Below are 12,339 nucleotides of genomic sequence, written 5' to 3'. Positions count from 1 at the left end.
CCATGCCCAGGCACCTTGCCAGTGCCACATACAGCACCCACTGCCCCTTCTACTGCAGCTCCTGGGGGTCTCCAGGGCTCCACTATCAGCCCAAGGAGGGGAAAAAGCAATGCATGCCTTTGGAAAGCAGCAAACCTTGGGGCACATGACACCTGGCCATTAGTGACTTTGGGTGGGAGTCACCCTGACCTAGCGCTGGTACAACATGGTCACGGAGGCGCAGGGCACTGCACCAGGTCACCATCACCTCACAGAGCAGTTGTCCCCACCTATCACCACCCTGGCAGAGTTTGGTGTGCTTGCACCCCAAAAGTGCAGGCTCCTTCCTTGCACGGGGCTGGGAGAACCATTTCTTGGCCCAACCCACATTGCTTTGCGTTCCTGGGATGTATGGAATGCTTTCCCTGGCACATCCTCTATTGTTCATGTTGCACCCACCATCCATCTCAGGCAGGAAGACCCTGCCTGAGGCTCCTACAGCAACGCATCCCCATTTTGCTGAGTTAATGATTAAAATCAGCCCGATTTTGGAGGTGCTGGCACCCAGACTATGGCAGGCAGGCCAAGGATGCTCACCCTCTGCCCCTCCACTGGGATTAATCATTCACCTGGCAATTGGCACTACATATAAACACTGGGATGGGTTTCCCAGCACTGCTTTTCGGCTGGAGGAGGGAAACCGGCTCCAACATGAGGGCAGCTCTCTCCCTGATGCTGCTTTTAGCCGCTGTGCGTGCCGAGCACCGAGGTAAGGGCATTTATCATGTGTCTGGGGCTTTGCTCTCCTGCAGGGATGAGGGATATGAGGCTGGGGTCCATCTGCTCTGGTGGTTTTCAGTGACCTCCCCTCTCCCCAACCCACAGCCAAATCACTGGGCAGGAATCAAAGGGAGGGAAGGGAAGGCATGGGATGATGCTTTGGTACCTGGGATACCCCTTTGGGGTGATGCTGGAGGAGCTGGGAGGGAAAGAGCCTGGGCTGGTGTCGGGGTCAGAGGAAGGAGGAGAGGACTGTGTCGCAGGGCCCAGCTTCTTCCCTTTGCAAGGGAAAACGAGATTTTCTGACCCCCTTCACAAGACCTTTTTGGTGTAACACCCACCCTTCGGATGGAAATGATGCTCTGTGCCACCCTTTGCTGCCTTCACAGCACTGCAGGGAATCACCCACCTGCCAAAACCAAGAAATGCAGTAAGTTGGTGCTTGGAGCAGTGCTGGCAGCTTCTGTTCATGTGAGGAGAGAGACCTGCCTTTTACCATGGCTTCCCCTTTTTTCCTAGTGCTACCAACCCTGAAAAAGTGCCATCACTCTTCCTTCCCCACCCAAGTAATGTGACCTTCAATGTAACGGCACATAACCCCTCGGTTTTGTGGAAATGACCTTGCTTCACACTGTAACACCAGTAAATACTGGTATCAGTATTTACCCTGCCAGTACCAAAGTCTAACCAATGCAGTTTACAGCAAAAATCAATAGCATTTTTCCAAGGATGAAAGAGTCACTGGGGATGTCTTCACTGCTGGGTGCTTCTGACCTCCATGGTCCTGTCTCCAGAGCTCCCTGGCAGAAAAACCAACACCTCGCATTTCACACACCCAGAAACATCCATTCAGACAAGGAACGAACAGGCCTGATGTTTTGGCTGTTGCTTTCACAGCGGCCAAGGAGGGGGTTTGCCCCTGCCCCTTTTTTTGGCTGCAGAACTGGAGCAGCAGCCTGGGTACCAGAGGTGCTTCTCCAAGACCAGCAGCACAGCAGCTGCCTTTGCTGGTCTGCAGTGCCGTACCAACACCTTCCCAGGGGCAACCACCAAGTCTGACTTGAGAAAAGAAGCAACTGTGTAAAAAAATAACAATCCTCAAGCAAATAAAGCAAGAGCTCCACAGCCTTTGGACCATGTTTTGTGGTGGCATAGCATCCCCCACTCCCACACCACTGTTGCTGCCAGGGAAGGAAGGGGAAAGTAAGAGCAAAACAGGGGGTCAAGTAGGAACAGGATCCCCAAAAGATCATTTTCCCTGGCAAGAAGCAAAAGATCTGAGTTATTTTCCTTAGGGGACTCAGGCAGAGCCATGCTGGTTTTAGGTTCTGCAAGGAGAAAGGTTTCTGGAAATGAGTGCTAACTGCCACCTAAAGAGAAGGGCATAGGAGGTGGTACTGCAGGGGAAAGCAAAACCAGCATTTTCCCAAACCCCAGCTCCAGCAGATGCAGGCTAACTGAATCCCGGCTCCCCGGCCACCCCAGGTACAGCGAGGGCTGTGCCCTAGCAAGCCAAGGCAGAAATCCTGCTCACAAATTCTCCTTTTTTCTGCACTGACAGGTAAAGCTTACGTCCGGGACAAAGTCTGCCAAGAGTTCAAGGCCCTGGGGAAGGAGGATTTCCGAACGCTGTAGGTACCTCCTGCCATATTTGCCCTGACAGGACACTCAGCACCTGATCCGAGATCAAAAAGTACTAAATAAAAATACTTTTAGAAAGGGGAAGATTTATTCATTCTCCACAAATGAGGACTCCGAATGCTCTTAACAGGAGAGAAGTTTGCTTCGTTGGTGAACTCCTCAAAACCAATTAGGTGCCTAAATAATCAGGAATTCAAACAGAGCTGGTGCGTGATCCCCTGGAGAGGGCAGCCCCCCGCCTGAGACCCACTCTGGGTCTTTCACAGTTGTTTTCCAAGGAATACGCTGCTATTACTTGCAGCGCCACAGCTGCTCCTCTCCAGCTGACGATGTTAAACCCCATTTTGGCAGAATTATGCTGCAATGTGATTTTTGTCATAAGAGAGAGAAACATACCCCTAGCTCATCCTCTCCTTGCTCCCTGCTCCCAGGACCATTATTGCCAATAGCAGGAAATTCTCCAACGCCACCTTCGAGGAGATCAGCCACCTCGTCCACGAAATCGTCTCCCTGGCTGAAACTTGCTGCACTGAAGGTGCTGACCCCTCCTGCTACGATGACGGGGTAAGGCTGGCCGAAACTTGGTGATGGACCCCAAAACCAGGGATGGTGGGGACAGTTTAGGATGGTTACCAGCATGTAACCTCCTCTCCCTCCCACAGTCCTCAGCTCTGTCAGCCAAATCCTGCAGCGCAGACTCGCCCTTCCCGTCTCACCCTGGCACGGCTGGCTGCTGCGCCCATGAGGGGCTGGAGCAGAAGCTGTGCCTGGCCGCCCTGCGGCACCCACCCCAGGACCTGCCCCGCTACCTCCAGCCCTCCAACGAAGAGATCTGCCAGGCCTTCAAGAAGGACCCTAAGGACTTTGCAGACAGGTAAGCCAGGCTGGGGATGGCACTCGGTCTCGCCGATAACAGCCAATTGAGCCAGTGTGCATGATGGCACTGGCTGACATCCAGGTGCCCACCAAGCGAGCATCTCCCAGTCTTGCCCCGCTGCCATTGCTGCTGTGGCTCTTGGTGACTGTGGGGCTACCAGTGCATCAGAGTAAAACACTGGGGCGACCCGCATTTGCACGAGCCCCAGCAGCCGGATATTACCAAAGGGATGAGGAGTGCCACCGCCTGTGCAAGTGGCTGGAGAGGGGCCACCAGCCAGATTGATGGCTTGGTGCAACAAGCTGGCAGCATGGGGTGGTACCTGGAGAGGGCTGCCATCTCCTGGCAGCCCTAACACCCCCAAACCCTCCATCTCCTGCACCTGAGTACCCGATCCCGGGGCACCGGCTCATCTCAGCCCACCTCTGCCACAGGTTTCTCCACGACTACGCCAGCAGCTACAGCCAAGCGCCCCTGCCCGTGCTCCTGGGCTCCACCAAGTCCTTCCTCTCCATGGTTTCCACCTGCTGCATCTCCCAGGCACCCACTGCCTGCTTCCTGAAGGAGGTGAGGCTCTTCGGACCACTGGGCTCAGCCCCGTCCTCGCTCCTCAGGGAGCTGGACGAGCACTGTGCTGATGGCCTGAGGAGAGGTGGCTGGGAAAGGCTTGCATTTCCCTCAGAGGACACCTCCATCTTCTTTTTATGGCAGAAACTGGAAAGGAAAACCATCTCCCTCCTCACCCTGATGTCAAACCGGGTTTGCTCCCGCTTCACGGCGTACGGGAAGGACAAACTCACCTTCAGGTAAAAGGGGAAAATGGCCTTTTCTTTCCTGGAGATCAGGCTGTGAGCGCATTCCTCTTTCAAGCTGCGGATCCTGTTCACAGGCAGCACTCACAAAGGCAGATGTTAATTACGTTGTAAAAAACAAGCGCGCTGTAGCATCCCGTGGAAGTCCTATGCCTGTAGCTGAGGCACAGGATGAGCCCCGTGGCTCCCCATCATGTCCCACCCACACCTCTATGCAGCAAACCCCCTGCTTGGAGCTGTTAATGGGGAGGGGGGAGCTGAGCTCCCTAAGCCCCTCGTACGCCTTGTGCACGCCCAGCTACCTCACCTCGCTTGCTCAGAAGATGCCCAGTGCTTCCTTCGAGAACATTTTCCCCCTGGCAGAAGATGCTGCTGAGGTGTTTTCCCAGTGCTGTGACTCGGTGGCTGAGGACTGCATGCAAAAGAAGGTAGGAGAACCAGGAGTCCACCTCAAAACCACCTCCTGAGTCACAGCAGGGGCTTAGGGCCTTGAACTCCGTTGTGGTGAGGGGGTCTGCAGCCTCACCAGCCCCGGCAGGAACCCAAGCCCCACACACTCTCTGCTCCCCTCTTTGCAGTTATCGGAGCACACAGCCAAAGTCTGCAGCATGCTGTCGGCCCAAGATGCAAGGTTTGCCAACTGCTGCAAGGGGAAAAACCTCATGCAAAACTATTTCTGCATCTTGGCCTTGCCACCGGCGCCTGCCCACAAAGTGCCAGACACGCAGAAGCCGTCGAACGAGCAGCTGTGCAGTGAGGATGGGCCTCGCCATGTCAAGAGGTAAGCGGTACCCACAGCAGCTGAATTGCTGACCCTTCCTCCTCCCCTAGTCTTCATTATATGGTTTGATTATTATTAGGATAATGGGGGGAGCAGCCTCTCTTCCCTCAGGGGTATCACCCCCAGGAATTGCACAATGATGTGAAAAGCAGCCCCCATCCCACGCTGAGCAGCACCAGCAATAAAAACTCTTACAGCTGCTTGTTTTCCCTGCTCCAGGTACCTGTTCGAGCTGGTGCAGGAGTATCCCAGCATCCCCGATGCCTTCTTCGGCAAGATATATGATGCCTCCAAAAAAGTCAGGGGGGAGTGCTGCTCTGCCAAGGACTCCGCTGCCTGCCTGGACAGCAAGGTGAGAGGCAGGGATGGCTGCGCTGGCTCCCCTCCCTTGCTGCCCTGCATCCCTCAAACCCCCACAGAGGCTTTTCCCAGCCTGCTTACAGCCATCCTCTGCTACCCAGCGCCAGCAGATGGGAGAAGAGCTGCCCCCCTTCCTGGAAAAGACCAACCAGCTCTGCGGGCAGTACAACAAGTTAAATTTCCTTGATTTCAAGAAGAGGTAACCTTTTCTCCCTCTCCCTCAAAACTGGATCAGTGGATGCAATCAAAATCTGGCCAAAATTTTGAGGATGGGTGAATGGAGCTGGTAGTTTTGAGCCTAAACAGCAGCAAAATACAGGGAAGCACATAACACAACCCTTGCAGGGGGTCCAGCCCCATTCCTTCTGCCACCTGCATGTGCTTCCCTTCCCTGAAAATGCCATAGAGGTATTCAATGCCTCCAGCTCTCTGCTAAAACCCGTCGGTCCCTACCTGGCAGGCTGCGGGAAAGCCTGACACAGACGATGCCAGAGGCCAGCCCCGAGCTGCTGGGTCAGCTGGTGGAGCAGCAAGCCGACTTCGCCTCCACCTGCTGCCCCCCCAACTCACCCCCTCTCTACTGTGCCTCCAAGGTAAAGCCACGGCCCCCTCACCCACCCCATGCCATGCTGGCGGTCAGCCTCCACGCCTGGGGCTGCCCCTCTGCTTTTCCCCCTTTTGCAGGTGAGCTCGGAGCTGGAAGCAGCATGCAAGGGGGGCTCCTGCCTGCTGGGCTCTGCACCCTGAGGTGAGCGGCTGGGGTGGGGGTCTGGTAGGCCGGCATTGGGGACTGCTCCTCCAGTCACACATGGATGGAACAGGGAATTGCAGGACCACCGAGCCCCCAGCTCCCTGTCCACCCACCGGCAATACCACTGATGTATTCCTGTGGCTGCAATAAAGACTGTAAAAAGTTCCCTCCCTGCTGCTGAAAAGGCTTTCTGCATCCCCGGGGCGGTGGGGAGGGCTGGAAATGGGCATGGCCCTGGCTCTGCAGGTAGGAGGAGGTCCCTGCTCTAGTCCTGGGAGCTAATGATCTAAAAAAATTAAGCAAAACCACCAAAGACATTCATCAAGTGCTCCAGAAGATGGCTCTCTGCCTGTCACCCAAGATGGGGCCTCTGGGCACCCCGGCAGCCCCAACACCCCCATTCCGTACCCCAGACCCACTCCTCTGCCCGTATGAACCCCTCCAACCCCCCTGCCTGCCAAGCTGAGCCCTGCCAAGTACTGGCACTGTTTGGGGGGTGCTGCAGGCAAAGCAGCCCCGCGTTGGGAGGCAGGAGGATGGTAAACCCAGCTGGGAAAATGAACGGAAAATACCCTAAGCCCTAACTGGTCAGCTTTTTGCGGGAGAACAAAATCTAAATATACGAAGGAAGGCAGATAATGATACCTCCATGCACAGAGCTCTGCCGTGCAAAGGAACCAGCAAATTAAAACAGCCTATGCTGTAGTGATAAAACATGGATGAACCACGGTGATGGAACAAGGAAAGCAATAAATGAAATAAAGTGATGCGAACAGAGCAATGGCCTTACCAGTGGGGCAGAGGGACTCCATCTGAAAAGGGAAAGCTCTGCAAGGGACAGAGGATTAATGGGAAGAATTGGGGGAAATTAATTTAAAGCTAATTGAGGCCCCAGAGTAACTACTTTGCGGACAGTGTTAGGAGTCAACAGTTGCCACACTCACCAGACCCGACCTTCAGTGAAAACGAGAAGAAACCTCGCTTCACAGCAGTTCCTCTCTGTACCCGAGAGCATCAGCAGCCCCCAGATACCATTCGGTTTTCCCATGACGTGAGAAACGAGGTGGATTTGGCTGGCACAATGCAGGGATTGTGCCCTGGGCTGCAGGTTGGTCCCTGCCAGAGCCTCTCTGGCAGTTGCAATGCTGACAGCCTCATCCCCAGAAAGGTGGGGAGATCGGCAAAGACCATCCTCCTCCCTCCCCACCCAGGAGCCTGCAGCGAGTGCTCACGGAGCTCCAGAGCTGCTATTGTCGTTGCTTAAACCGTCTCCTAGCAAATACATCACCTGGGCCCCCACCTTTGCCTGCGGTTATCCTTGCTGGCAAAGTTACCTATGGACCCTGCAAACCCCATGCTCTGGGGTCACCAAGCCCACCCAAAGCATGCTAGAAATAGAGCGGGGCCAGGCTTGAATGCTGTCTGTGTTTTTACCCAGGCAGGGCTGGCAGCCTGTGCTGGGGACAGGCAGCGCTACTGCACCCATTGCTGGCACCTGCCCATGGGCAAGCACTGAGCTTGACCTTGCCCAGCTCCCAAACCATGGCAGCAGTGGCAGCATCTCCATGGGGGTACGAGAGGGAAGGAGCCTCACCCCACAGAGGCTGCATGGGGTGGCAAGATGTTATTTTTGGGGACAGAACTGGAAATAATGACTTGCTTTTTTTTTTTTTTTTTGTGTGTGTCTGTGTGTGTGTGTGTAAGGCACATGTTACTGGGCAAGATAAACACCTTTTTTTTTTCCCTGCATCAGCACCCAGACGCTGAACATGCTCTCAAATTGTGGTAGCATGCGGCAGTTCTCACAACCCAGGACTGGACCCTGTTGCATTGTAGCAGCAAGAACACAGACACCAAGGCACCTGTTCCACCCACCCACCACCATGTTACATCATGCTTTCAGCATTTATTTTCCAGAATAATTAACAGTTGTTTTTTTCTCCTTTCATGTTGGGGTGAGACACCCACATCTCACTCATGTACTTGGCATTGCCAGCAATTTCTCTCACCTCCCCAGTACATCAATAAGTATGCGGATGTGTTTCCATTTCATCTTCCCACTCCGGGTGGTACCCACGGCAGCAGCTCTGGGCACCAACCATGGTCAATGCCGCACAGCTGGGTCCTGGCAGACAGGGCTCTACCCCACCGCTCCTGGAAAGCACTTTAGTCTCCATCAGGCACCAGGTATTAATGACCAGCCTGAGCTTTTCTCCCTTCCAGCATCCCCTTCCATCCCATTCATCCAATTCCATCCCATTCATCCCATTCATCCCATCCATCAAATTCAGGATGCATGGGGTAAAGGCTAACAATTACAGCAAACTTCTGGGTTTCCAAGAAAAACTGGAGAAATACAATTAAGCAAGCCAAGAACAACTCCTTCTGCTGTGTGCCTGTTTCTAGGAAATGTGCTGATATATAAAAATAGAGCATAGAAAATAGCAGTGCTTATTATCAGTGCAGCTTTCTGGGCAAGATGCGCACACTCCAATACCCCAAGGGTGTTTCCTAATACTGAAAGCCTGGGCACACTGGAGAGAGCAGAAAGCCAAGCCCAGTATTCTGCTCACTCTGGAGCAGCCTGCATCGCCCACCCCTTCACACCTGGAACAAAAGAAAGAAGAAGAAGAAAAAAAAAGGAGAAGAAAAAATAAAGAAAAAAAAAAAGAAAGAGGAAGGAAAAAAGGGAAAAAAAGAAGAAAAAAATGAAAAAAAAAAAAACCGAAAAGCAAGCCTGGGGTATCTCCTGGGACCATAAGCAGCCTCAACAGGCACAAAACACCAGGACAGAAACACCCCATCGCTGCTGGCATGGTGGCCAGGCAGGGCTTGTGGCCCCAGCTCCCCAGCCCTTGGTACAGAGCCTGCCTGCCCAAACCCACCCACGCCTGATGCATTTTCACTCTAAAAACACACGAGAAATGCTGCCTACCATGGCAGGAGGCTTTGGGCAGCAGCGTGCATGCTCTGCCCTCTGCATTTATTTACGGAGCGTGTTTATTAGCACTGATGTTTGGGCTCCATTCACTTTAACTGTTACAGGAGAGCCCAATTCCACCACATCTTCCTCCCTGCTGACTAAGCAGGGAAGGGGGTCATGCTGAGCCATGAGAGAGATGGCATCCATTATTTAGGATTTTAGCAGCTCTGGGGACCTTCCCCACACACACTCCCCCTCTCCATCCCCACCCAGCACAATGGACATGTCCAATTTGCTTTGCACCAGAAGCTGCCCACGGTCACTGGGGGAGCTTACACCTTTTCGGATGGGGGAGCTTCATGTTGCGCCGCACCAGTGGAGAAAAAATAAAATGAAGCAATGCCCTGTGCCCCTACCCGGTCTGGGGAAAACAAACCCTTTGCCAGCAGCAGCCTGCACAGCACTGGTGAGGTGTCCCAGGAGGTGCCGGCACTGCACGAGGTGAATGCACCCCACCACAGCAAAGCCTCCTCTGCTGTCACTGTTTCTGTGGGGACCTTGGCAGGGGGTGGTGGAAACAACCCCAAAAATAATCAATTGCTGTTTCAAAAACCCCACCTAAACAATCTCTACCCAAACAACAAAACACAACCATCTTTTTATTAAAGATGGTCAAGTTCTGAGAAGGGCCAGGCCGGCAGGTACAGCAACACGGCTGATGCCACCCAGGAGCACTGACAAACACCCCGAGGGATTCTCACCCAGTCCTCCATCAGCAAGGCCAGAAACCATTTTCCTTCTCCACTCTTCATTGCCATGGGGCTTTTTGTTTGTTTTTTCTTTTAATTTTGTTTACTGGGTCTCTTTCCTCCCACCCTCAGGGCTACAAAGGACACGAGGCCCATTTGCCTCTTGCATTTTAATCTCAGCAGCTCTCTAAAGCCATTTCCAAAGATTGGAAAGAAGCAGCAAAGTCCCTGTTTTTTCAAAAAAACCCCATCCTTGCTGCTCAGAGCAACCTTTCCTGGCTGGTCTGTCAGCTCATCACCCAAATATCGGAGTGCCCGGCAAACCTCTGGCCACCGCCAGTGCCTTTATGCCAGGCAGCTTGCAAAGCCCTTGGCAGAGCACGCCCCAAGGTTGGAGCAGGGGATGCAACAAGGACAGATTAGCAAGAAACCAAACCCAAACCAAATACCTCTGCCAGGCAGATCCCATTCCCAGCCTCAGACACCTCCAGCTGTCAGCCAGGCTAATTGCATGGCTGGTAGGGCAATAACGAAGCAGAGGTGCATTGTAGGCACAGTGGCAGGGTGGGAGTAACATCACTAAAAGCTCCCAGCCAGGGAAAGTGGGCCTGCGAGGGGAAAAGCATAGTGTCAATTGCTGAAGGCACTAAAACCCAGCGGCACCAAAGAAAACAGCTCCCAACATTTACGTTGCTGGTGGCCACAGCCCAGCTGGTGATGCTCAGGCTCCTGCGGAGGGGAAAGCGCATTTGGTGTTCATTAATTGACGTGTGGTAGGATGTTTTTTCCCTAAATTCGAGAAGAATCCTTCCAAGCTTGCCACAGCCAGCTGATGGTATCCCCCAGCCTTTTGGGGGAACGCAGGGTGTTTTCTGCCTTCCTGTCAGGCAACTAACATGTGGGCAAAGTGATTTGTTCCCAAAGAACAGGTTAATCCAGTACAGAAGTAAATACGCTGACCCACTTCTGTATAATTTTTTTTAAATTAATTACTAGATCCATAAAAGCATTTTAAAAAGGTTAAAACCATTAGTTTTATCTGCCTCCAAGACCTGTGGGACTGTTTGCCTTCCCAGTGACTCCACTCCCCAGCCATTCAGGCCAGAATTTACTCTTTCAGGCCAGCAGCATCCCTGCCACCAACTTCAACTACACGTAAATGGATTCACACTTGCTTTTAATGTTATTTTTCTTTCTTACTGCATACAGTGCTTTCCTGAAAGAAGCAGCAACTGTTTTCCTCTTGGCTTAAAACCCCAAATGCTCACAGAGACAGGCTCAGCAAAAGTTTTTAGCCAGCTAGCAGGTGGTAAACGGCAATTTCTGAGGGAGGGAACCAGCTCACAGGTGATGCTCATGCCACCCAGCTCACACCCCAGGCTTCCAGCAGCTGCAAGGAATAAATAATTCATTTCCTCAGGGGATAATCCTAGTACCCTGGTGCGGAAGTAGCTGCCTGAAACATATTAGAGTTCCAAAATGCCACAAAACACTTTCCATGCTGACAAAATGGATGAGATTCTGGGCAATATATGGCTTTTGGTCCCAGTTCAGGAGTGCAGAGCTTGGTGCTGCCTAAGCCAAGCCTGTCAGGTCAGGTACGGGAGAGGAGCAGCCAAGGGGAGGTAGCTTTGGGGACCTGTAGCTTGGACCAGCACCACCACCACCACATTGACAAGGCATGACCCATATTCCTTACTAAAGTCAGCTCAAAATACTCATATAAATATTTTAATGACTCCATCTCCTCCCATGGCAGGAAGGGATGGGGTTGCTGGAAGGGTTGGTGCCCCATTACAATTCTCCATCATGGGAGCGCTGGTGGAGCCAAAGAGGTGCCAATGGCTGTTGTTCCACAGCCCCACGTCCTCACCGATGGTTATTCCCAGTCAAGGAACAATGAGTGCAGAAAGCAAAGTTTGGTCATGATGAGTTCCAGCCCAGAAACAAGCGGTTTCTTGGAGAAGCCCAGCCCATGCAGGGCTCACCAGCTGTTTGCTGGTGGTAGAGTTGGGCAGGGAGATGCTGTGTTGCTGTGGGAGCTCCTGGTCACCCTCTGGATCTGGCCCCACAGCTGCTCCCCCTGAGGCGAGGGGCATCACCCAAAGCCCAGGGTCCCACTGCCCACCGAACGATGGGGCACCATAACAGAGCCCTCAAAGCCAGGGGGTTACATGCCTGAGCAATACAGGATGCCAAACATCTCAGCAAACGTCTCCTCTGGCTTGGTCTCACTCTGCATAGCACAGATGGGCACTGTGCCCACCCCAGGAGAGCTGGGAAGGGCAAATTAAGCCCCAGTTCAACCCACTGGGGAGATAATCCTTGGTGTCCCAGCGCTGCCAAACCCTCTGGCTTCTCCCCAGCAAAAGGCCAGCCATACTGCCCACCTGCAGCAAGATTCCCCCCCATGCCTGGTGCTGCCCACCCACTCCGAGTTCTCCCCAGGGCATGGCAGGAGCAGGGACCCATGCACAGCCCTGGCGCTGGGCTGCCGGCACTCCCCATGCCTGCTCCCCACTAGTCGCACAGCGAAGACGTCTCCGTAACACACCTCTCCATGCCTGGGGAGGCTCTTTCTGTGGGCAGGTGCTTTGTCAGAGGAAGTGGCCCCGGGAAGAGGATGGTGCCACACAAACCCATGTCCCCAGGCCATCCATGGAGGTTGCACATCACCATGATGGCT

General features: G+C 53.5%; 1 protein-coding gene across 1 annotated transcript; it reads left to right on the top strand.

Moving 5' to 3' along the window:
* The first annotated feature begins 624 nt into the window (after positions 1 to 624).
* On the top strand, positions 625 to 6,147 carry GC (GC vitamin D binding protein). The gene is made up of 12 exons (XM_055700789.1): positions 625 to 748; positions 2,321 to 2,390; positions 2,832 to 2,964; positions 3,063 to 3,274; positions 3,712 to 3,844; positions 3,989 to 4,083; positions 4,388 to 4,517; positions 4,668 to 4,870; positions 5,090 to 5,222; positions 5,332 to 5,429; positions 5,691 to 5,823; positions 5,915 to 6,147. The coding sequence occupies exons 1-12, from the start codon at positions 640 to 642 to the stop codon at positions 5,975 to 5,977; spliced, it is 1,512 nt and encodes a 503-aa protein (XP_055556764.1). The 5' UTR covers positions 625 to 639; the 3' UTR covers positions 5,978 to 6,147.
* Positions 6,148 to 12,339: the final 6,192 nt, after the last annotated feature.

The sequence above is a fragment of the Falco cherrug genome, chromosome 1 (assembly GCF_023634085.1).
Source record: "Falco cherrug isolate bFalChe1 chromosome 1, bFalChe1.pri, whole genome shotgun sequence".
NCBI classification, from domain to species: Eukaryota; Metazoa; Chordata; class Aves; order Falconiformes; family Falconidae; genus Falco; species Falco cherrug.
Note: the sequence above shows the minus strand (reverse complement) of the source record. Positions and strands in the feature narration are given on the sequence as shown.

Excerpts from the sequence above, each read along its gene's own strand:
- GC (XM_055700789.1), top strand. The coding sequence starts at position 640 with ATGGGTTTCCCAGCACTGCTTTTCGGCTGGAGGAGGGAAACCGGCTCC. Across the intron at positions 3,275-3,711 it reads CCTAAGGACTTTGCAGACAG|GTTTCTCCACGACTACGCCA; the intron begins GTAAGCCAGGCT and ends CCTCTGCCACAG. Across the intron at positions 5,430-5,690 it reads TTCCTTGATTTCAAGAAGAG|GCTGCGGGAAAGCCTGACAC; the intron begins GTAACCTTTTCT and ends CCTACCTGGCAG.